At 37.4% G+C, this 26,022-nt stretch overlaps 1 protein-coding gene and 1 pseudogene across 2 annotated transcripts in view; one reads left to right on the plus strand and one right to left on the minus strand.

The window, feature by feature from the left end:
- LOC145782499 (serine/threonine-protein phosphatase PP1-gamma catalytic subunit A pseudogene) overlaps positions 1-26,022 on the plus strand; it is a 202,139-nt pseudogene that overhangs the window by 131,422 nt on the left and 44,695 nt on the right. The gene's annotated exons all lie outside the window — the stretch shown is intronic.
- LOC145782198 (UDP-galactose translocator-like) lies at positions 8,356-18,478 on the minus strand. The gene is made up of 5 exons (XM_082593969.1): positions 18,353-18,478; positions 17,406-17,582; positions 16,969-17,120; positions 16,136-16,258; positions 8,356-12,138 (listed from the first exon to the last, which is right to left on the minus strand). Exons 1-5 carry the CDS (start codon positions 18,441-18,443, stop codon positions 11,605-11,607), a joined length of 1,077 nt encoding a protein of 358 aa, XP_082450095.1. The 5' UTR covers positions 18,444-18,478; the 3' UTR covers positions 8,356-11,604.

The raw sequence follows: 26,022 nt of genomic DNA on the forward strand, positions 1-26,022 counted from the left end.
AAACCCTTACAGCCTGTTTTACCCTAATAGGTGGATCATCAGAAGATCCTTATTCAAATAGAATTCTATTTCTATTAGAATATAGGCTAAGGACCTTCTGATGATCCACCTTTTAGGGTGAAACAGGCTGTAAGGGTTTTAGAAGCTAGTAACTATATTTGATGAAAAGCAAATATATATTTGCGAGCATGAAAACAGTATAGGCCTAGTGGTAGTCAATGTGAATCTTGGGCTTGGTGAGAAAGTGCCAGTTTCTTCACATCCGATGTAAAGCCAGTGAGAAACTTTCGAAGATCACCTCTTATGAATATGTCAAGTGGGTTTCGCTGTTTGGTATGTAGCAGAACAACACAGCATCCCTTTTCCACCAGGTATGCGGTAGGAAATGCTACCACGAAGATACGAGCTTTTTAACAAAATCGTTACGCTGGGCGGTAGATGGGGTTAAAGAATGCCTCCTAATAATCAAAACGCCCCCTTAAGCCGAGGTAATCATACCGCTCCCCTAAAAAATCAAAACGCCCCCTGGGGGCGGTACCGCCCCCGTTGAGAACCACTAGACTATACGCTAGCAGTGGTTTTCAATTTTTTTGTTTTGGCGGACCCCTTTTGGTACCTTCGAAGTGGTCGAGGACCCCTAAACAAAATTTATCTGAAATTTTGGTAGCCTGCATCGCGTCTCCTATTAGAATCAAATGTTTCATAAGTTTCGAAACGACACACTTCTAAGAAAAATTTGCTTAACTCGTGACGCACTTATGACGATTGATGACATTGACGAAATTATGTTATGAGCGATATGTCGTCACACAGAATCAGTAAGATATATGCTGATTTAATGTTTTTCTATAAATTTTATTAAAAATTAATAGAACTTTTGCCACCGTTACAAAGAATTTCTCCCTTTTTTCATTTGTAATCAATATTAATTTGTTATAATCACTGTCATTGCAAAACGGTGAGTGCTGATAGAATGCTGACTAACGTTTGCATTTGCGTTTGCAAGTTAAGCAATTGACAATCCGCTGTCTCAAAAGAATTAAATTAAACAATGTACATAGCCTTATTAAAAATGTAATTCATTTATATGATTTTTTTAGTTAGGGAACCAAACCTTTGCGCGATGTCCTTTGAAATTTTAAACGACGCACCAGTTTGTTGCGACGTAGCCTACAGTTTAAGAAGCTCGGTAATACACAAATAAAGCATAACCAATTTTTAAATTTGATAAATTATTATCAATCATGTTGTAAACTCGGAAACTTCCAGGGACCCCCTTAAATCGCTTCGCAGACCTCGGGTTAACCACTGCGCTATCGCTCTGGAGCTATAGCGTATCATTTGCTTAGGTTTGATGTAATAAACTGCTCGTTGCTATTATAGGCTACTACAATAATCATCAGCTCAGCTGTAACGCCAAACTGCTTAAGAGCTCTGCTGGAAATGATGAATTCACTGTAGGCCTATCATAGACGCATGCTCTCGCTTTGCAGTGTTTTTGCTTTATAGCCCATTATAGACTGTATGTAGTTCTGTGCAATTTAACACATGCTTATATTCATTTCATAGATGAATAAAACCTCTATTACACCAAAGTTCTAAAAACGCATTTCATTTTTACATGCTTTTTCTTGAAGGGGCGGCAAAATCTGAATCCGCCCCGGGCGGTACATTCCCTAGCTACGCCACTGTTTCCCAATCCGAGGATAAAGATTCAATTAATCAATCAATACTATCCTGTTAATAAGTTGCTATATAGGCTAGAAGAGCTACTCAACTGACGGATCGCGGTACGAATGCGGACCTTCTGGCTGTTGATGGTGGACCTTGAGCTTTTGGAAGTATAACCTCATTGCCATGTTTTAGGGCTTCTTAAAGAAATTTCTGCTGGGAAGAAGCAATTTTTACTGTGATTATCCTAGTTGCTGGGGGGGCTTGGACCTCCAGGCTCCCAACACTTTCTCAAAATCCAAGTCGAATTACACTTTACCTAAAAAAGTTGTTTGGTGCAGATAATTTAACTTTCGTGGTTGTGTGTGAAATAAATTATTTACTGGACCGCTAAAAATATTCAATTTGTCAAACTGGACCTTTGTTAACATTAATGGAGTTACCCTGCTATATAGCCTAAGGTATTTTACCAGATTATGCTTATTCTGTAGCTACCAGAGGTGTACGGGATCGGGTTTATTGGACTCTTTCTCCACTCCGACTGCGAAGTTTGTGACTCCAAAACCAATTGGTGACTCCAACACCAACACCAATCCAACCTAAGAAGATTTGCAACAGGATTAATCCTGCTGCAAATCTTTTTAGGACTATTGACGCCAAACTCCAATATTCGACTCCGAAAGCAAACTACAAACCACAAGTCAGGTTGTTTACACTAGCCTAGGCCCAGGGTTGGAAGTCGTTAATCAAAAAGCAATGACTATTTCACTATTCGATAGTGCTCAAAAAAGCAATGACTTTCCGCTGTCGATACTTAAAAAAATCAATGAATAGCAATTACTAAAATTAATTAAAAAAAATAACGACCACCCGCAAACTCAAAAAAGATACGCAAACTCGCTTAAAAACAAGCCCAAACTTGCGAGAAAACCGCAAGGTTTGCATCACTGTTAACGACTCTCACTGACATGGTTTGTCTGAACTGTGTTGACGCAAAATTCCCCTTAATCCTTTAAAGTTTGTTAACCGAATGGGGACTAGGTCGGATAATAATCCGAAAACTAAATCTCGTAAATTCGTTTTGACGACGAAGTAAGTGAACAACAAAAAATGATTCAGCAGTTCTCCTAAATACCGATTAGTGAAAAACGAATAATGATTTCGTTGCTTGCATAAAAAAGCAGGGAATAACGCGCATTCGATATTTATTTTCAAAAGGAATAGGTACCGGTATAAGCATATCGATATTCAGAATGCAATGAATAACGCTATCGAATAGTGACAACCAGTGGCGTAGCAGCCACCTGGCGGTTCTGGCTCTGCACCAGGGGCGGCAGGCTGCAAAGGGGCGGCAAAATGAGGCTACACAGTGCACACAGCGCGTGAAATGAAGTAATGCTAAAATAAATAAAAAGTAAAACAAGAAAATGATTTACAAACAGACAACTAGCACACCTTAAAAAATTTAAGGATAGAACAACAGCTAAAAAGCTCGAGTTGCTTCTTGCGTGATGTTGGATAGTGTTCCAGACGGTTGTTCGCCTGGTCAAACGTCATATAAAAACCGTTCAAGTCTACTGAATATTACGTCATGGAAATTCCTAAAACATGAGCCAAAATTGCGCCATCGTTCGTAAGACTGTGTCAAACCGGTTTAAACCTGTTTCAGTTTGAAACCTGTTTGGACATGAAATATTGCGTCACGAACTGCTGGCGTGCCTTTGAGTTATCACAAATTTTTCTGATTCATTCTCGAAGTTGTTTGTTGGAAGTCAGTCGCACATTTAACTGGTTTATTTGGTGCTTGCTAGCTGGACAAATTCTCCGTCTTTTATCCAAGTAATCTGTATCGTAGTGACAGTTTTTAGAGGTGCAAGGCGTTGCATCTCGATTTCGATAGCCGCGGGCTAATTTTACAGGAATACACTTTTGAAAAGACGTTTCGAAAGAGTGTTTATTTTTCAGTCACCTACGTGCAGACGAACGGATTTGGGAATCTTATGTTACAATTTTCCCACGAAGAGATTATGGTTTATCGCTGTGACCAGATAGCTGTAGCCTGTACTCCGTCTGTTGTTCAATTCTTAGTAACATTTATTACGTCATAAATCTAGAGGAGTTTCTCAAAGCTCAAAATGATAGTCGTATTTACGTTCTACCATGAATGATGATCGGCTATCAGCTCTATCGATTCTTTCTATAGACTACGTTCAAAAACTTGATTTTGAAGATATTATCGCTGATTTTGCTTCGGCGAAAGCTCGAAAAGTTCAATTTTGAGGCGGCTATTGATCTTTTATTTGCCTAATGCATTTGTTGTCCATTTTTTGTCTTTTATTTTTGGCCTTAAAGCTGAGACAGTGAGGCTTCTTTCTCAAGCCAGTGCCGGTCTTTTGGGTGTGCAAACCGTGCGATCGCACAGGGCCCGCAAATTAGGGGGCCCACAATTTACTCAGGAAATGCAGTAATTTTTGTCATTTCCAATGGAAAAAATTCAATTCGATTCACAACCAAGTACCGCTATCCTTGAAGTCAGTTGCGGCTTTAGGAATTAGCAACAAAAAAACATGGAGACTCAGCTTTATTTCCGAAAAATGGCAGAGAAAACATGATCTTATCCCTTTTGCTATGCCACCGGACAGCATCATTTTACAGTTAATATTCATACCCAAATTTTTGTTGAACATGCGCTCAGAATGCACCAAATTCAAAGTAATTTTTCAAAATTTTCTGGAGGAGGCCCCCCAGGCCCCACACCACTAGATGTCGCCTTCGGCGAACACGCCGTCAGGCTTTGCCCGCCGGCCGTCAACCCCCCTTCCCCTTTCAAAATACTTAGCTACGCTACTGAATTGGATCATTGTCATTGGGGCCCGCAAAGCACATTCCGCACAGGGCCCGAAATACCCTAAGACCGGCACTGCTCAAGCAATATAGAACTTCTGAGACGCGGCACATTATTTGTAATTATTTTTATTGAAAAGATTGCTTGAACATGAAACTATTTAAAAATTTGCTGCAGTCTACTTAGGGCGGCATTTTTAACGAAAGCCAGGGGCGGCAGTATATGCTCCTACGCCACTGGTGACAACTATAGTCGTTACTTCCAACCCTGCCTAGGCCCTATAAGCTACAACTTAAACTTTTCCTATCATCTGTCGTGAAGCGAAAAACAAAGGCTATTTTTAAATATAAAAATAACTGCTTGGAAAATATAATTCACAGAAATACACAAAAATAACAACTGTGCCAAGTGCAAAATAAATATTTGTATGCTAAAAGTAGCCTATCATAAAAAAATTGGACTTCAACTTTAATTTTTGCCAAAAATTTCAGACTTCCGCTCCACTCTGACTTCGGTCGAAACCCGCGACTCCGGCTCCTAAATACTTCAAAACTTCGCCTCCTGTATACCTCTAGTAGCTAATTATAAGGGTCTGTAGGCAAATGTAGATAGGCCTAGCCTATGTTCAATAAAGTGGGCAACCAGCACATATTGCTTTGGTTTTATGAGCAGATTGACTAAAATGCAATTATAGTTTGGTACGGCACCTTTGTGGGTGCCCAAATAGGCATGATACCCAGGGGCGTTGACAGGGGGGTCTAGGTGGTACTTTTGGACCCGGGCCCGGAATATTTAAGGGGCCCGGATTTAAAAAATTCCTCGCGACTTCAAAACATTGATCTTAATATAATCAGATCTAAAAGAATTGCCATCCGAGGGTAAAACAGCCTTCATCCGTCAGATGGTAAAGTACCGGGCCCCCTTCTGGGTACCAGGCCAACTTCAGCTTTCTGGTGGAAAAACAGCCACTTCAACCACCAAGCAGTAAAATAAGAATTTAGTCTAGTATAGAGATTTTCCTAACCACTAATATTACCCGAAACACGAATTTCAAAATAAACAGGCTAATATTTGTTCAAACTCAAAACCTGAAATGGCACAGGTAGGAAGATTGCTATAATTATTTCATCAATTCACGACAATTATTCCATCCATTAGATACCGCTGAATGGAGAACAGTCCTTAGAACGTGCGCGTTAGCGTGACCTAAAAAAAAACTAAATTTTAATTTTTAAACTTTTTCTTGTTTAGAGCTCTGCATTGTGGTCCAAAATGACACTTTGCCAAGTTTTGTTGAGATTGGTCCACATTTGACGCCCTAGCAGTGGGCCGGTAGGCTACCACCCGCCGGGTTAAAATCGGCCAATCTGGCTATATCTCAGCAACCAGTAGGCCTAGAACGATCAAACTTGGCTTTAAAGAAGCAGAATGCATGGTTTCCTATCTAACTTCTAGAGGGTGTTGGGGTCTAAAACATTTAGTTTATGAAAAAAATGCAAAAAACACATTTTTGACCTTGTGACCCCCATAAACGTGTAGGCTACCGGTACCTCTAGTTTCAAAATCTACTTTTCAAGGGCAAAACAAAACTTTTAACTTCAGCACCACATATAATATCAATCGTCAACTTAAACTAGACGCGAGACCATGCAATAAGAAACTTTAAGGTCACGTGATAATAAAATGTGGTAACCTCACCACATTTAAGAATTAAAAGGGGTGGATATACTAACCCAGAGGCTCAACTAACCCGACCTTCCCCTACCGGTAATGCTCAACTTTTAGTGTAATATACAACACTAATAAGTAATAACACAAAATTTAAAATACAAGCAACTTTTGTTTAACCTAATCACAGACAAGCTTTATTGTTTTTGCACTTTGCTTTACCACTTAACTCTCAACCACTGCAATTACCCATTACATAATTCAAGACAGTTTTTTTCATTTTTCGTATTAGGTTACCACTTAATATTTCTTATTAACTATATATATTTATTAACTATGCTCACAGCAGCAAAATCACAAGGTGAGTTGATAAATTAATCGGTTTTTTAGTGGCTTCGTTGCTTAAGCCATGGAATGACAGCAAGATCTTGATCGTTTTATTGCATGAGGTTGATAAGAGTGCTGTCTCCTTTCATTTGCTGAAAAATAGCCTACTGTTGGACAAATTAATTTTTTTGGCAATAGGCCTACCGGAGATTAGGACTACAATCAAAGTAAACAAGTTTTTATCAAATTCGATTAGAATCACCAACATTTCGCTCTAATTCATCAAATTATTATGTTCTACCTTTGCTATGTTGACGTGTAGGCTATTGTTTTTGATATGATGGTCAGAAATAAAAACAACTGAACTGAATTAGAGAACTAGAATTATCTAGATGTCCACGTCTGCTTGATGATTTCATACTTTGTGGCTTCCCAAATGGACATAGGTACCGTAATGCAGTTGTAAATTCACAAAATACAGTAGCCTACAGTGGCGTACGCAGGATTTTCTCAAAGGGGGGTGACGACCGGCGGGCGAAGCCCGATGGCGTTTTTGCTTAAGACACCCAGCGACGGGGGGTCTGGGGGGCCTCCTCCAGACAATTTTGAAAAATTACTTTGAATTTGGTGCATTCTGAGAGCATTTTCAACAAAAATGTGGGTATGAATATTTCTGTAAAATGGTGCTGTCCGGTGGCATAGCAAAAGAATAAGATCATGTTTTCTTCGGCATTTTTCGGAAATAAAGCTAAGTCTCTATGTTTTCTTGTTGTTAATTCCTGGCGGAGATGCTTGAATGTTTGGTATTGGCAAAACTCGCTCTTTTAATGCAGTTTTGTTTAAAATTAGGCAAGTTTTTTTTAGACTGAAACCATCATTCCCAAGCATAAAGAGGCTGAAAGCATCATTCTCAATATCGTGACGTCACACGCGTGTCAAAGTGAGGTTGTAACCCCCAAGGCCCAACCCTCCCTCTCTTGGCTATGCCACTGGCCATTGATATCCCAGTATGGTTTTAGTTTAGACTTTATCCATTTCTCTCTCAGTAATCACTACATTGGCATACCTGGGGTGGGGTAGGTGGATTGGGCCATATATTTCGTATTGGCTGAGTCTATAAAACAACATTGTTACAGTAATTGCTTTGACAGAGCAATGCAAAACATATTAAATGCCTTAATCTACGTCGTTAACTACTAAAACATTTTTAAGGGGGGGGGGGGCATGCCCCCCCCCCCCTGCGTACGCCACTGGTAGCCTACATAAGATTTTGTTATTTATGTCACTGTACAAAACAAATTACACGAATATGAGTGTGTTGAATGAAAATTTCACGATACACTTTTTCTGCAACTTGTAATGTTTTCACTGCGGTAATTTTTGCGGCTTTAATCAAAATTTTGACCCCCTGGCTCGTACGCACATGGGCAAACCTAAGATCGGTATTTTTCTTTCGAGTTTGCAACAGGAAATTGCTTTTCTTTTAAAACGAACGCGTCGTCTATTTTCGACTCTAATAACTGCAGAATCCGATAGAAATCGCCTCATCTAGTTCGCACACTCTACAATCTTTCTAGCCCTATCTTGAAAATTGCTTTGGCTATATGGAGAATGTTGAAAATAGCAGCAGTTTTCCGATCTAGTTACGTATATCGTCTGGATGCAGGTCATAGGATTTCATTCATGATTCGAATTTAACCCATCTAAGTTATCATTTGAGTTTCATCAAGGCCAGGGCTTGATTGCAGTAAATTTCTGCAATGAGTTTCGTTCACTTCGACAAAAGTATTCCGCTCTTTCCATAACAGGCTACGATAAGCATTCTAACAAATCAACACAACGTCTGGCAAAGCTACTCTGTATATTTCAAGCATAAGCACACATATCCCATTGAGTAGATCCGTCCATAAAAAGCAAAGTAGGCTACACCGACCAAGAGATAAAATACAATCTGTTATATTGTTTTCTACACAAAATGCAAAGTACAGTACCATAAACAAGAGAAATACAATTAACAATAACATGTAATATGCTAGGTTTGCACGATTCTGAAAAGGAATAAAATAATAGCTGGCTGTTCAAATATAAGAATTCACTCTCTGGTTTGTCACAAAGTAAGACATTTTTTGCCAACGCATTGTGACGGTTCTGAAAAGTATAATATACAGAAAAACATCATATGATATTTGAACAGATCATTCTGATTGATTAGAAATGTGCAAAAACTGCAGAAAAAACAAACAATAATGCTTTCGGTTATGTCATAAGTTACTAGCACCATTGTCAACGGATTGCAGGAGTAGTAGAGAGGCTTTCGCTTTAAAAATTTATCAAACAGTTTCTACGCAAAACAAGTAGATTAAAGCTCATCCAGGCTATATTGCTTTCCAAACTCCAGCAATGCAAGGTCAAGTAGGCTACAACACCAAATCAAACGCCCGAATCCAGATCAAACGGCGCTAGTACGGCTCTCGGGGTGTGCGCTAGAGCAACACATTTCGAGACTGCTCTCCATTTAACGGCATCTAATGGATGGAATAGTTTCCCGGCAACAAGACTTCAACAATCGGAAACTTCACTCTGTCAATCTCGGTAACTGGGCTTGCGTCAGGGGTTGAAAGCCTCTACAAGATTGCGAAGCTACCAGGAATAACCTATCAAAGGCTTTGTCAGTCCGAGGATAAAGATTAAAACCAAGCGTTACCACTGACTGGCGACATTTAAACACTGCTTCTAACATAAAAACCTTCTTTGTTGACGAAGTATCTGCATGAATTTGTAACGTTCGGCAAATGATTTTTTTTTAATGCGCAACCTATTAAACAACATTTGTCATCTCGGAAGAACGTACGTTGCTAAATCACAAAAATGTGTGATGCGGCGGAGAATCCTGGTTCTCCGCATTACACGTTTTTAAACACAGATGAAAATTGTAAACCATTTTGATTACTCGTTTGGTCGCATTTTTAAGCGATAAACGTAAAGTGCTTTTAAAAGAACGGATTGTAAAATGCCTTTGGGCGTCTGTCCAAACTTGTTCGTAGGCCACTGTATGAGAGGAAATATTGAGGTATTGCTGACAAAAGAGAGACGTCCCATCAAAGGTGCGCCAGACAAGCAGGATTGAGTTAACCCAGCAGTTGGATACATGCATACCATTTCTTTGGAAATCACAACCCAGACCGAAAGACAATTCTTGCACTTTTCCAAAAACCTGTTGAGTTGACATGGAATGACCCAACAGCTATTAGAACGTGCACTTTTGAGTTAGAAATCAAGATCGTAGTGAAAATGCAGTCGTTCTTTTAATATTTAGCTAAACATTTTCTAATTTATACAACAAAGAATGCATAAAACAATAATTTAAATAAAAGTTAAATCGTTGCTTAATTTAAATTTAAGCTTAAGATTAAATTACAACATAATTATGAATCTTGAAAATATACTGTGCGGGAACAGTCACAGACATCGTGTTACGTTAACCAGTCTATACTTATAACGTTGATTTAAGGCAAAAAGGAGTTGTTCCAATGTAAAAACAATGTAATTTCTGATTGCATACTGCATTTAATATCTAAAACCTGTGTACTTAAGAGGAGGAAGACGAAAACACCCCACAAACAAACAAAGCAAAGCTGACGAAACTTAAGAATAATTCTGCTACAAAAATCAAGGTCCACATAGAAATGTCCAAGTCTTTGGAATAAGCGCATGAAAACCACTAAATTACAATTCCCAGTTCACAAATCAGCGCTTTTGTACATTGGATCAGTGTAATAGCAAGCTGATTTGCCAGCTGGGCAAAGCTGCTCAGAAATGCCCACTCCGTGAGGCATGATGTGGGACAAATGAAGAAACAGAGCTAGAGGCTTGCATGCACAGTAGAACGTCCAAACGTAAACATCAGACGCTTGGGCCAACGTTAGCACCACCATACAACTGCGTACAACATTAGGGTGGCCCCTTTTGAGGCAATTTTTTCATTTTAACTTGCCTGGTGAATGGATGAGCCGAAGAATCTTTTTCAAGAAATGCAATTGCAAAAGAATCTATTCAATGGCAATGAAGTGGTCCTAGTCATTCAACAGAGTGTTTAACAAAATTGCTTTTTTGCTCATCCCGAAAACGTGCTTTTGGCAATGCTTAGGCGATGATAACAAAACCATCACAGCTAATGCAGTCAAACTAATCTCTAAGATTAGGCGCACCACCAATGATGAAAGTCAATCGTAAAATTCTTCAGTGAAGAGTTTCACCTTCCCAAATTAAATTTTGAGGCAACATCTTATACAGAAATGATAACCATATATGGCAGTGGGTGCTCCACAATATCTTACCTCTCCAACAAAAAAGAAATCATGCCCTTAAATGAACCTCTCCTGACCAAACCATGCATTAACATTAAGCAATTTGTGGAACATCCTTTTCATCTAAATTATCCAAGTCACACTCAATCTGTAGAAAATGGAGTTAAACTGGCAACAACAGCAACTGGGCGGATAGCCAAGCAAAAGCGACAAATTGGTGAAGTTTTGGGCACCACAGAAGGAAAAAAGGCCATGGGTCCGGAAAAAGTATTATGTCACCAGAAAATCCAAGCAAACATAGATTCTATTGTGTGAAATGCGATGTGCTGTTACTTCTTGGTTAATAAATTACAAGTAGTGCTTTCATCACTTTGTCTTTTGCCTAACTCTCAGAAAGAAATCATATCATTTCATCGGTCAATTAAAGAAGCATTTACATTGATACTATAAAATGAATTAATAAAAAGTTGTTCAAATCTTGAATTAAGGCATGCAAATGTCTTCCTTTCTGAAAAACAATAAAACTAAATACCAACAACATATATCTAGCTCAAATAGTACTAATTTTATCATTAAAAACGTGATTTAGGGGGCTCGATTTAAAAATGCTGTTGGGGCAGGGTCTAAACAGGGTCAGATTTCAAAAAAAAAAATGGATTTATTAATATTTTGGGCTAAGGCAAAAATTTATCACTCAGGCAAATTGAAATGAAAAAATTGCCTCAAAAGGGGCCACCCTAGCGTACATATTATGTTTGAATGAAAAAGTTGAATTACACCAGAAAATTATGCATTTGTTGTCTTGGGAATGGATATAATATTCGCTTCTGGCTTTGGTATGCTGTAGACAGACACTGCAGCTATAACCATAGCCGCTCCGACTAAAAACATGAGGGTGATGACGTAATGAAACAAAAAGATGGCCGCTACAGTTGATACCACAATGGCAATTGATGTGGCAAATCCTTTCAAGATGTTGTCAGCATATTTTATAACCACAGCGACCAGTAGGCCTCCAAATGCTTGAATCAAAATTGTTAACCAGGCCAACGAATAGTAACCAAAGAAAAAACCTTTCTCTGCTACATTTGAGCCGTCATTTTCGTATACTGCAACCATACCAAAGAGAGCGCCGAATACACTCAGTTGCACATTTCGTAACCATATGGAACCTTTTGAACCTTTCAATATCTTCTCAAAGTACACTCCAGCAAAACCCGATGACACACAAGACAATATTACAGCCCCCAAACCAAGCAAGGTATTCTGGGCGACACTGGAATTACTTTTTTCTTTGGGGTGCGATGTTTGGACTTCAACCTGTAAGAAGCAGTAAAAATACACTCGGGAATAACCACACTTTCTGTATATAATATATATATTATGTTTTATGGTAGTATCATGGATACTGCATTCATAATGACAGCTTTTAACCATCAAACGAAAATCTATCCGTTTCAATTTGAAGAGCTTGCGCAAATATTCTATAACCATCCCGATATGTGTGATGGTTGACAAAAGCGTTTTATGCTTTCCGGTATTTGTCATACAGAACTGGAAAGAAAAAAACAATCCTGTTTGCATTGATTCAAGGTCCGTAAACATTGAATCAACTGTAAAAGGGCCAAATTTTGCGAACTAAACTGGCACCCAGATGCAATTTATAAAACCATTACAATCAATTTGAAAATTGTCGTTGTACAAAAATGTACAATGGGGTTAAAACAGATATTGAATACAAAGTTTACAAACCATGTAGCGATCTACTGCATTGGCGTCCATTGTTTACTGAAATAAGCCAATTCCAGGGGGGCGAAAATTTCCAGCTAATTCTGCAAGCAATTTCTAAAAGTTGCCTATTTTCAGCCTAAACGATTATAATGCACTATGTATTTGTGGACTCGCATATCAGTCTGTTGTGATTGTCGTGCAAAATTCTGCGCATTATTTAATTTGGTTGTAATTGCGTAACTTGACCAAACGCTCTGGAAGACACACAGCCTTCTAATTTGGCGCCGACAATTGCCGAGTTAATACGTAAATGTTGAAGTAGCTTAATCGTACAAAATATGAATTGCGTCGGCAAAAAAAGTGCCAACGCAAATTTCGAACATGTTGTTAATGACGAAAACCCAGTTAGCACATCAACTCTTTTTAGATTGATTCAACACTAGCAAACGTTGAATCAGATAAAAAAGGGCTGATGTCTGCCAACCGAAAAATCAAAAAGAAAAGATGTTCAGTGGTCTCCATCGCAAATAGAAATTTTGTGGCTTTAAAATTCTCAACATTTGCTTCTTCAATTTTCGTGCCGAAATTATCGCACAATTTAAAAATACTTATGCAAATATGCAAGTTACTGTTAAACGATGAAGATTGAATATTACCGTTGTTGGTGGGTGTTGTATCGCTTTAAACTTTTCGAGCACTTTTACTTTATTTTCTCGTGTTTTTCTGTAAATTTTTTGTGTGATCAGCTGCCTGCATTAACGACGTCTATTACCGCTATTATTACCCAGCCGAGCTTATATACCATTGTTTCATACGGCCGCTAAGGTTTAAGATCGACTGCAACGATCATAGATTACGTAATGAAAACAATTATATATAAAAAAAAAAATCGCTTACAACAGCTCTTTTTGCTTAACCAATAGTGAATATTTTCCAAAAAGCAAGTTATTTTGTTTCGTGAGCCTTGCATATTAAATAATTACATAAATTTTAGAATCGTAATGAAATCATTAAATTCGAAAATGCAATTTGAATCCTGGCAAATAAACGTGTTCAAAGATTTTACTTCGGCAATTGCCGACTCCATGTCGCAATCTGTAATTTTACGTTGGCAATCATTTTTGCTAAAGTAAATATATGCCAAGTTCGAAGGCTGGACACATAGCGAATACCCTTGCATAGCATGCTTATGTAGTATCAGTTAAATACAACGCAGTGAATGCCGTTCGTTCAGCATTGAATTCGTTGGTCTATCAAACAAAACTATCACCACAAAACAAATAAGCAAAGAGAGAGAAAAAAAAAACGCAACAGCTTATTTAAATATTGGTAGCGATTTTCGTTTCAGACTCTTGATAAATAGCTTGAACAGTTTTAGCGAAATTGAACTTTTCTTGCTAGCCTGTTAGACTACATTATGTGCATTGGCGTAACCAGCGCAAAACCGGCAGTTTTCTTACTAAGTTGTTAATATTAACAAAAAACTGAAGGGGCCAGACATATCTAGCCCCCTTATGTTTTAGACCGGAGGAGGCACAACACCCTACCCGCGTAATCGACGCCTATGATCTACTGCAGTGGTTTTCAACCAGGGTTCCGCGGAAACCTAAGGTTCCGCCAGTAAGTCTAGGGGTTCCGCAAGAAACAGCAGGCTCAAGTTTCTCATTGAATTTTTTATGAGAATAAATGTAATTTTTTACAGTTTGTATTTTTATTGTACATAAATAAATCTGAACTTGAGTATTTTAATTTAAGTTTATTAATCAAACGATTTTTTTGCATAAGGCAATTAAATTATTGAACAGGGGTTCCTCGAGCTTTTGGAATGTTTCATTGGGTTCCGTTCCACCAAAAATTGAAAACCACTGATCTACTGTATATACCCAGGTCTTGCCAACGAGAAAACTGGAGGCCGATGTAGTTTTTAAACTCCAAGCTAAATTAGTTTATGTTCTTTTGAAATGGTAGTTTTCAGAAACAGATTACTAAATCGCATCACTGAATCTTAAATCATTGCAAAACTCCTACTAATACGTTAAAAAATGATAAATCTTTTCATATTACCAGTATCCCCAGGCTCTTTTTATTTCCAGCAGAAGTGACAAAATCTAATCCATTATTTGTATGATAACAATAACACAATAAAATGTACAGAAAGACCATATTTATTAACTGCTACTCAAACTATCAAATTACACTAGGCTACTAACAGATCGGCCTCCAGTCAAATTTGAAGCTGCACGTTGGCATGGCCTTTTTATAAAGGCCGACATGGCGCATACAGTACATATTATGTTTTCCTTTATTTCATTGTCATATATTTTCACTGAACTCACACTTTAAATCTGTCATGAGAATTGGCTCCGACCTAGGTTTGCATATACACTGTATACGCATAGGTCTTGCATCTATACATTAGTAAGTGATGTCAGTGATAAATTGTTTAAGTATTGACGTAACGTGAACACTGAACACAAATCTCTTTTATCAAAGAAACGATGCTTTCAGTTGATTCTAAAAAATCAAACAAGGTCAGAAAATCTCATAAAGAAGCTCAAGTTCAAATGAGATAATTCACATGAACATACAGGCCTCGAAATATCCGGCGGTCATAGCGGACATGACCTCCGGAATGACCTCGAATGTCTGCCGAAGCCGACTCATTGGTCGGTCATAAACGACCGCCGCAAAATTCTTGACAAAAATAGAGCTAATGCAGAAAAAATATATTTTAAATTTGAATTGTTACAATTTGTTTGTTTAACGCGAACTAATACGGAGCTGAAACAATAGTAGTACAGGCAATTGCTTTAAAGATCTCATTAGAGTGGCGTGGTTAACGAGCTGATGGCAAAAGTAGCCATTTTTACATCATTTCAACGCCTTGCAATGTTGCCTTGAAATAAAGTTGTCTGAACTTTTCGGCGAGATATGTATTCTAATTTTAACAATGAGGATTATTGCGTTACATTGATCGTTTGTTAAAAAGAAACGTCACAGAGAAGCAAGTCTCAGCTGGGTTTCGCACGTGCTTGGGCGAATGTGGCGACCTCATTCACGCTGATACTGATAGAAATAGAATTTCTGCACAGAAGGGAGGGTATTAGACACATTTGTCGAATTGTCGGTGCCGGTGCTGAGCTGGAGGTTTACGACCCCGCGCCGGCAGTAATCGCTTGGCACAAAGATTCTATAACGCAAAAACCACGGAATAAGTGATCGTAGTTGCTTTTGTAATAAGGAAATTTGGATTGTTGTTTTCAATTGTGTTTATTGCGTCATTACACGACTGTCATAAATGCACTGATTTATTTGCAAGCAATCTGCTCCAGTATACTTCAGGGTCGGTTAATTAAGCCATCAACCATTGCAGAGTTATTCTGTTGTAGAAAATCTTCTTCTACAAACACGACTACACAATTATACAGTAGTGTAATTTCGTGCAAAATCTACATACAAAAAATATGTCCGGTTGAGATATTAAATGTCCGCTGAAAGGGCCAGTCCTATAGGACATGCTTGACCGCCTGAACAAAGTACAAATTTTGAGGCCTGAACATATACATGGATAATTAGGTCTTCTAACCTGAACTATGGCAACACCGGAGAACAACAAAACCATGGAAAACCATTGGAGTTTCGACAAAGATTTCCCAAGCATTGTAACTGAAAACATTGCAGTGGTGAGTATCTTCAATTGATAAGATACCTGTAACAAGTTATTGCATATAGTTGGAGTATTTTTCTAGCAAGGTAACACTGTGGGATCACTCAAAGGTTTTGTGGGAGTTGCGACAATCAACATTGATCTTACAGTTTAGAAAAAATAGTTGGTCGGCGGAAGGGGGGTTGGTCGCCTGGTCGGTGGAAGTGGGCAAGATAATTAAAATCAACATAAGAGGTCATCAATCATCATTCAAAAAAGGTTGGAAAGCACTGACTGTAATATAACCTGAAGATCAAATATGACAAGGCTTTCTTATGAATTGAGCTAAACTCATAAAAGTACTCAAGAAATAGTGACTTATCTTGTTTGCAGTATAAAAAACTTTCAACATCAAACTGTAATTTAATATAGACCAGATTGTTCAAAGCAGCCTACGAATGACACAACTCTGTAAAGAGTTTGAAAAGCTGCTAACAGTAAATTGTCAAGTGATTTTTTTAAATTACAGGAAATAACAATGAAATTGAAAATGCAAAATCTACACTCTACAGTACCGTAGCTAAAGCTTTCAAATACGGTACTAAAAATTGAGACAACTATATATTTGTAGCACATGGAGAAAACAACAGAACACAATCCCACTATGCTGTAACTGTCTTAACCATTTCTAGACTACACTTCAAAATTTTATTCTCTGATCTATTGTTCTCAACGTATTTGTGAAAGAAGTCAAAGAAGTGCTGAAAAAATACCTGAAATGTAGCAGCTGGAAGGTTTGAGACAGCGACATATAGTAAATTATTTTGAATCATATAAATAAAAGCAGGCACAGCCAGTTTGGCTGTATCAAGCGGTTGTTGGACAATGTTTGCATAGAGGAATTGGGCAAACGCGAATACATTGCCTAAAAAAGAAAAATTAGTATAATTACAAATGAGAACAATTGCTTTCAAAACAAAACATATATAGCCTATGTACATTGTACATTAAATAACAATGATTTATTATTATAAAGTGCACTACTTTGAAAAAAATTATCCACAAATGTATTGTTATAATTCTAGATGAAATGCTTCTTTTTATGTTTACAGCTTTGCTTTTACATACAACAAAATTAAAAAATACCATATTATAATTAAAGTAATTGTTATCATGTCAATTGATTGCATTAAATTGAAATAGTAAAAACCTTTGTGCTCAAACAGTATGATCACTAGACAGGCAGTTAATTTAAAGACTTCTCCAACCACTACTGCTGTTGTTGAAAAGAAATGATCTCCTGGTATTGTTCTGACATGTCGCATTGTTAGAATCAACGCTGCATTTTGAATGACAAGAAGAACCAAAGAAACGTACTTCAGATTTGCTGAAAGTATATAAGCATGTTGTTATTATTAGTAAGTCCAGGTTTCTTTCAAAATGTTAAACATTGCAACTACCAAACACACAATAAAATACATTCAATTTGAAATGCAGGCGAGTAATCGTTCCTAAAGCCTACTCCTTTAACAAATCAATTGTTTTTTTTTGCATCAGAATCTGAAATCCCAAATCAAATCTTATCTAATATTAAGTAAAATTAGAGCTCAACCGATATCACTTTATCAGGTCGATAGCGATATTTATGAAATTGTTAGACCGATACCGATGTATATCAACTACTGGTATACCGTACCGTACACAAAAAATTGTTACCAACAACGTTGCTAGGCCAAGCAACAAACCAGTCCAAGAAAGTTTATGCATTGGTTGCTGTAATGGAAAAATAATTCTTAACACTAATAACAAAAAAGAAACAACCAAATGCAATACTGTTTTGTGTTCAATTCAATAATCAAAAGGAAAATTACCTGTAAAATAAATAGCTTTCAAATGCCCACCCACAAAGTTGAACCGGAACTCATTAATCTAGCTACGGTATTTCTTTGTTTATAAAGTCAATAGCTTAATCAACTGAGCTATTGGAGAAGACAAAGCGACTTCAGAAAGCATTATTACAACTACTGCATCACAGTTCAGTTTATTTTGTTGGCAAAAAAGAAAGAAAAAAAAGAAAATATACAAAAACACAAATAATTCGAACAACAAGGATGGCAGTGACCTTGGTACCTTATTATACCTTATTATCTACCTCACCTGCCATCTTTGACATTAGTGAAGGTTTTCCCTTCCCTGGACTTCCGGCAATTACTGGAAGAAAATTGGAGTTTTTCTGGCTATTTTCCATATTAAATTACATATGCACAATATTACTTTATTTTATCGGTTGGACAACATTTAACTAATTATAACTGAAAAGCAATTGAACAACATAATTGTTTCTTTGATACAATGTAAAAGAGTTTAGTATCTACAGTTCTAATTTTAGTTGCAAGAAAAAGCGCTTTGTGCATTTTTATCAGATTTTTTTGGATTGGAAAGCTGCCCATTTATGTAGGTTGCACGTAAAAAATACTCATTTACAAATCTAGAGTTACAAGCCCGTGTCCGCCCCGATAGCTCAGTTGGTTAGCGCGTGACTTCTGAAACAAAGAAGCTTCAAGATCAAGCCGCGTTGGTTTGACTCTCGGGGTGTGCGCTTGAGCAACGCACGTTGAGGACTGCTCTCCATTCAGCGGCATCTAATGGATGGAATAATTTCCCTGGCAATAAGACTTCAACAATCGGAAACTTCACTCTGTCTATCTCGGTGACCGGGCCTGCGTCAGTGATTCAAAGCCTCTACAAGTATGCGAAACACCCAAGATTAAGCTCTGCAAGAAGCTTTCCCAGTCCGAGGATAAAGATTCAATCAATCAATTAGCCAAATCACAGAACGAAACAAGGTGTGCAATTGTGGGGTTATCATTCAGTTTTTCTATAATCAAGATTCATATGATGCCTGTCAGGGCCTCTGAGAGAAATTTTCACTAGGGGTACGAAAAGTCATTCCGGGCCCCCTTTGTCTTTGGAAAAACGCGTGAAGTTTGCTTAACCGTATTGCACACCATACAACATTTTACTGCAGAATTGGACATCTGTGCGCAATAATAATTATCAGGCTTCAATAAAACTAGAAAATTTTGAAACATTACTTTGAATTTAAATCATTCTGAGGGCATGTTCAACAAAAATTTGGGTATGAATAATACTGCAAAATGGGGCAGTCCGGTGGCATAACAAAAGGATAAGACCATGCTTTCTTTGGCATTTTCGGAAATAAAGCTATGTCTCTATGTTGAGTCTGGATGCAACCTATTTCGTCCGTGAAAAATTCGTACCCTGAAATCGGAGTAACAAAGTCATATTTCGACCTATTTAGTCGCCTGAAAAGATCGAGAGAAATTTTGAAATGTTTGCGGCAACTCCAATCAGCGACTTCGGCTCTGTTGTTTTTTTTCTCGATCTTTTCAGGATACGAAATGTTCAGGGGCCGAAATAGGTTGCACCCGTTGAGTCTCTATGTTTTCTTGTTGCTAATTCCTTGTTGAAGTCACTTGTTGAATTTTTCCATTGGAAATGACAAAATTACTGCATTTTCTGAGTAAATTGCGAGCCTCATAATTTGCGGGCCCTGTGCGATCGCACGGTTTGCACACCCCATAGACCGGCACTGCCCTATGCTTCCCCCCCTCCCGAACAGGAGAATAATCAACTGTTATGATTTAATTTAGGATGCATTTAACAGAACATTTTTGCACGAAAAGCTTTAAATCACCACTTTGGGCCCCTAATTTGCGGGCATTTTTGTGAACATCAACATTTTGTGAACATCTTACGACTTTAACATGTATTGATAATTGATAAATATTAAATATTGATCGGTAAATTGATAAATAAACAATTGATTGGATCAACCGATCAAGATGTTGCTGTTGCCACCAAGCATCTTGACGCTTCTTCTTCAGTTGGGTCTTGAGCGATGTTGCCAAACTCCAGTTTGCTCACTACACCATTTCCTAGAACTACACTAACGCCCTAAATTTTCTCCTAAAAACACAAAAGTGTTAAAAAAATAATGAGAAGAACAAATATTTACATAACAAAGAGCAAAAATCACACAGTTATATGTACAACACAACCAAAGCAGTATGATAGTTAAGTGGAGAAGCTAAAAGGTTAAATAAAATAACAGTTTTTCAAACAAAATAACATTCAATTGTTCTTCCAATAAAGGCAGGGCAAATGTGCAAAAGCCAAAAAATCATATCTAGGACCTCAACTTTTTGCATAATTTTTTTTTTACTGATTTGACCCCCCCCCTCATACATAAAAGAATTGAAGTCCTTTAATATGTTATTTGATATGACTAGTCCATTGCAGCACTGATCATTAAGCGTTGCATAAATTTGTACACATGGTGTAGCATAAAGCCATAAACCATTAGCTGATGAACGTAGTTCACCAATCTGGGCAATAGATCAGCCAGGATTACGGATAAACAGTTTTATAAATGCAACACAACAATCGTCGTCGGCTCCATCTCGTGTCCGTGCATTGGTTTGTCTTCAAAACGAATTTGGCTTTGGATGGTGATGTCGTATGTGGCTTTGGAGGCCCAGTCTATGATGGAAAAGACGTGGGCAAAGGCACATTGCCCACGTCTTTTCACAGACACACAACAATAAATATACTTTATTACAACAAAGTAACAAATATTTTCCAAATTACACCAAATCTGTGATAGCTGAAAGAATTTTTTTTTATCAAATTACACCATTTTTTCAAAACTAGTGTTGTAGAACACTATCTGGCAACACTGGTCCTGAATCAATGTGTTGGTAGCACAGACATCTTATTATAACTAGACTGCGCTTCTCGTATTTCGATTGAAGAAATTGAAAAAAGGCGGCGGCCATTGTTAGTGTCTCAAACTCGCGTGAAAGCTGCGCTGTTAACGATAACATTTCTGAGCTGGTTGCGCTTCTGCAGAAAACTAACTTGTTAACTATAATTTAGAACTTTGGTGTAATAGAGGTTTTAGTCATCTATGAAATGAATAAAAGCATGTATTAAATTGCACAGTAGCTTGCATTGATTTTAAAGTTGTATAAGCATAACGTTTATTAAAACCAAGTCTCATTTTTCAAAAAAAGTTTTGAAGTTACATCGTTTTAATTTTATAAGCATAAAATTTACAAGCATACCAATCGTAATTTTTTATGAAAATATTATCATGTCTAAGCATCCCAGTTTTCAAATCACATTATTTCAAGTGAACAAGGATTCCGTGACCGGTTTCGCTCTTCTTAGAGCACATCAGACAGACTCAGGTTTCGAACCTAGACCTCCTGGTGTCTACAGCCAGACAAGTCTGATATTTTAACTACTCGGCCCACCAATGTTCCATGTTTCAATGGTGGCAGATTAGGATTATGTCTGCTTGAACCCCTCTACTCGACAGAGCTTATGCGATCTCATAGTAGCCTATAGTATATACCCAATTAAAATTCACAATATGTCACTCTACAAATAATTTTATTTATTTGGAGTTATGTTTATGCGTCTTGCATAGCCTACAAGTCGCAATGCACATAGGCCTAAGCGTCTGTCTTCATTAAGCAGATACAAAATAGGCTACAAGGTAGGCTATAGGCTGTTTGAAAACTGGAACTAAATTCAAAAATAGCCTATCATTGGCCAACAGTGCGCATAATCATAATAATAATAGGCTAGTCGTGTTTTTATTTAAGCCCATGCGGCAGTTAACTTTTCGTATGTTTTTCAAATGATTACCTTGTTCAAATGCTTTGGAAATGCCTTAAAACGAGTGGGGACAGCGTTGTCTCGTAAAGTCACTCGCTCACCACAGCGATACATGAACTCTTCCTTGAAATGATCAGAACAAATAAATGTGTGTTTAGAAGGTGTCCAATTGGCACGCTTGACGTTCGCAATCCATAATTTTCTTCGTTCTTCATTGGTTGGAAATCTAAGCAACGTAAAATAGCATGATACGTTATAGGCTAATGTAGTAGCTAGGCTATATATTGAAAGCCCGATTTCACATTTGTTTTGTTTTTTTATAAGAAAAGCGCCACAATTTTTGTCCAAAATATAACAAAAAAAATTACAAAAATATCCGCCTAGAAGGAAAAGAAATTAGTCAGTGTCAGTCCGAGGATAAAAATTCAAAACCAACCAACCAGTGTTATCGTCACAATACTAGTATTTTCTATTTTCTCATAGCTCGCTAAAAGTATCACAATATTTCCATACCTGTGAAATGAACGCGGAAATGTTCTCTTCGCAATTGTCATACTATACTATAGGCCTAGCCTACTATATTATATGTAAAACTTGTTTGTGCGGAGGTATATAAAGCACTTTCAAAATAAAAGAAAAAGCAAGCAATTACGTACGGTAATTTAAAATTAACAAATTCCAACAATATGTTTGCGATTGTAGAACAGCAAAGGTGAAATCATATAAAGATTTCGTCATACTAGGTGAATTGCGGAGATATTTATTAGTTGTTATCTCACAGCAACTTGAAACTGAAGCTATATCTTTAAAAGTTATTGTTGATGAAATCACACGAATTTACGTCATAATGCAACGTTTTGCTACAACGGAGAAAATCGAAAGCCATCAATCTCTATTGAACAGAATCCTGGTAAAAAGCTGCGGTTGTGTTGTTGCATAGAAAACTATTTGTTTTGTCAATTATTTGTTCACAACAACTGAGTTTTTTAAGAAACGCAAATATTATAGGAGAATTACATTTTGTAAAAAGTTAAGTTGTGTTCAGTCGTGTTCTCATTGCTGAATTGGCGCTCCAGTTGTTTCAGGAACGAGGAGGCGACTGATTCTTAACTAATTAATTCATCTACTTCTACTTGTTTTAAAGTATCAGGTTTGGTGGCCGTGCTTAACTATACTGTATATTTATCGATTCATATACCGCAATATTAGATCCTTTCATGCACGTCTTAAACCATTATAGTTTTGCCACCTTTTCCTTTTGTTGGTTTTGTTCCTGTATTTCTTTTTCACAATATCATTTATTTTGCATTCTGACAAGCAAAAATAAATTGAATTGAATTAAAAACAATGAAAATTCATTACGGGTCCCTACAAAAGCATTGACAAACGCGCGGAATAGGTACACTAATAATGGCTGACGTCTGAACCTGCTTTCTTCAAAAACCGTAAACGAGAGAAGTGACGATGCGCGGTCTAGTTATAATAAGATGTCTATGGTTGGTAGCCACTTTAACAAGTCGAAATTCTGCCACTGAAATTGACTACAATGCAAGCGCCAACCAATCAGAAAGTGTTATAAGAGGCTACCGTCCAATTGTGACTCTTCTAGCACTCACCCAGAGAGTTAATGCTTGTTTTGAACTTTATTTGGTAATTACAGAAGAAAAAGAGCAATAGCAGTGGTGAGAATCGAACACGCGTCAACGAAATTATTACTTTCTATCCCTAACCCTAACCCCTAAGCCAACCTGCTGAAAAAAAACCAATCACTTAATTTGCTTTCTATGATCTTCTTTTCGAAATTTTTTACGTCACTAAAACCGTAGCTTATGATTGGTTGGCGGTTTCATTCTAATCAATTTCAGTGGCAGAATTTCGACTTGTTAAAGTGGCTACCCAATTTGACATCATCGTTGTTGGCTACGTGTTTTCGGCAGAGTTGCCAGATTGAAATTTGTAATATAGGCCTTATGCTAAAATTCTTTCAAAATATAATTTTCAAGTTTTTGCCCATTTTAAAGTAAAAATTGTAATCATAAAGTAGATCCTGTAAAATAACTACTCTTTTTCTAAGCTATAGTTATTGTAATAAACGAACTTAACTGGACGAACAACACAATTCATGGACGGAACCAGAAATTGTCAACAGCAAAGAAATTGCGACTGAACTGCTCAGCTTGCTTCATGCTAAGTGTATCGGGCATTGTATAGAATGAGCTACTCGCTTATATTAGGGCCGTCCTCAAAGACGATGACTGAAGCAGCCGTTGAACTAGGCATGGCCTGAAAAGCATCCAGCTTCTTTCGGCTAGAATGTAGGCTAACAAGCGCGAGTAGGCCATTGATTAACAATAGAATGCCCAATTTTTTTACTACCTAAAACGCCCAACGGTTTTATTTAAACTTGCTGATTCTTTAACTGTTTAACAACATGTTATGGTTGTTTATTATATAGTTCTAGAGTAGTTATTCCTTTTAAACTCCGCAATGATATTCTTTCTCTTTTACACGAAGGTTATTTCAGCATGCAGCGCATGAAACAGCTGGCCAGGACAGCAGTTTACTGGCCCAACATCGATGCAGACATTGTCGACCTCTTCCGAACATGTACTGCATGAGGTGAGCATCAAGCTGCACCAAGCAAGGCTCTTATCCACCCATGGATAGCTCCTGAGAAGCCTTGGAGTCGAATTCATGTCGATCACGCCATTAATTTTTAGGTTCTAATTGGCTTATTGTTACCGATGCTTAAAGTAGGCTAAGTAGTAGGCCTATCCTTCCATTTACCCAACTTCTTCCGTATCGACGCCTGTTACTATTGATCTTTTAGAGCAGGACTTTACCCGTTTTGGATACCCTCACTCCATTGTCTCAGCCAATGCGACTACGTTCTCTTCGGAAGAATTCAAAATTTACTTTAAAGGGGACCTGAAATGAAAAATGAAAATTTTTTTGCTGATTCTTTGGTGTTTAAGTATTATCTTTTTTGAACTTTGGCCAACTTCTTTTTAGCGCACTTAGAAACGAAAATTTTTGAAGTGTTCCGTGATTTTTACCCTAAAATGTATGTAGGCTAGCCTATAGCCTACGTTATGTTGACGATATTTTTGCAATTTTTGACAACGATCAGTCTTGTTCGCAGTTTTTAAACCTTTTAAATGCTCAACATCAAAACATCAAATTTACTGTTGAAAAATCTGATGACACTATTGCCTTTTTAGACGTTGAGGTAAAAATAAATCATGACTCGTTTGACACATAAATCTGGAGAAAACCCACCAACACTGGCCTACTTTTAAATTACAATGCTTTTTGCCCAAATAAGTGGAAATCTGGATTAATCTTATGTCTTTTATCTCGTGCCCGTTTGGTTTGCTCGACGGACTTGTTGTTCCACAATGAAACTAACAAGTTGAAAAATATGCTACATTTAAATGGATACCCGTCATACTTTTTTGATAAAATATTAAAAACTTTTTTGGATACGAAACCGAAAGATAAACCCGAAGAAGACGATTTTAGCAACTTTTTTGATATACCATTCTTGGGAAAAGATTCGGTAAGATTTTCAAAAAATCTAGCTAAAATTGTCAAAAAGAAATTTGATTGTGACATTTACCCTGTATATAGAACGTTCAAAGTAGGCAGATATTTTCAGCTGAAGTCGCCTACGCCCTTTGCTCTATGTTCTAATGTCGTTTATAAATTCAGTTGTTTGCGTGATGCAAGCCTGACATACATCGGTATGTCAACAAGACATTTATCGACTAGAGCTGAGGAACACCTGAATTTGAATTCAATACAGAAAAGCGCAATTAAAGATCACATTTTTTCATGTACAGAATGCCAAAATAACGTTTCTATCAATCAGTTTGAGATCATGTCTAGAGGCAGCAGGTCTGAGTATCAAACTAAGATCTTGGAAGCCTTGTACATAAAACGTCACAATCCACTTTTGAACAGACAATTGTATGCTTGCGGCTCGTCTTTCTTGCTCTCTGTATTTTAAAATTATTTTTTTCGCACCTTGCCTTTCTACCATATCATGTGATCTGTTTAACACCTTTTGATGCAGTTACCTTTGATTCTCGTGGAGCCTATATCGTTGAGTTTGAGCTAGT

This window comes from Aplidium turbinatum, chromosome 13 (genome assembly GCF_918807975.1).
Source record: "Aplidium turbinatum chromosome 13, kaAplTurb1.1, whole genome shotgun sequence".
NCBI lineage: Eukaryota > Metazoa > Chordata > Ascidiacea > Aplousobranchia > Polyclinidae > Aplidium > Aplidium turbinatum.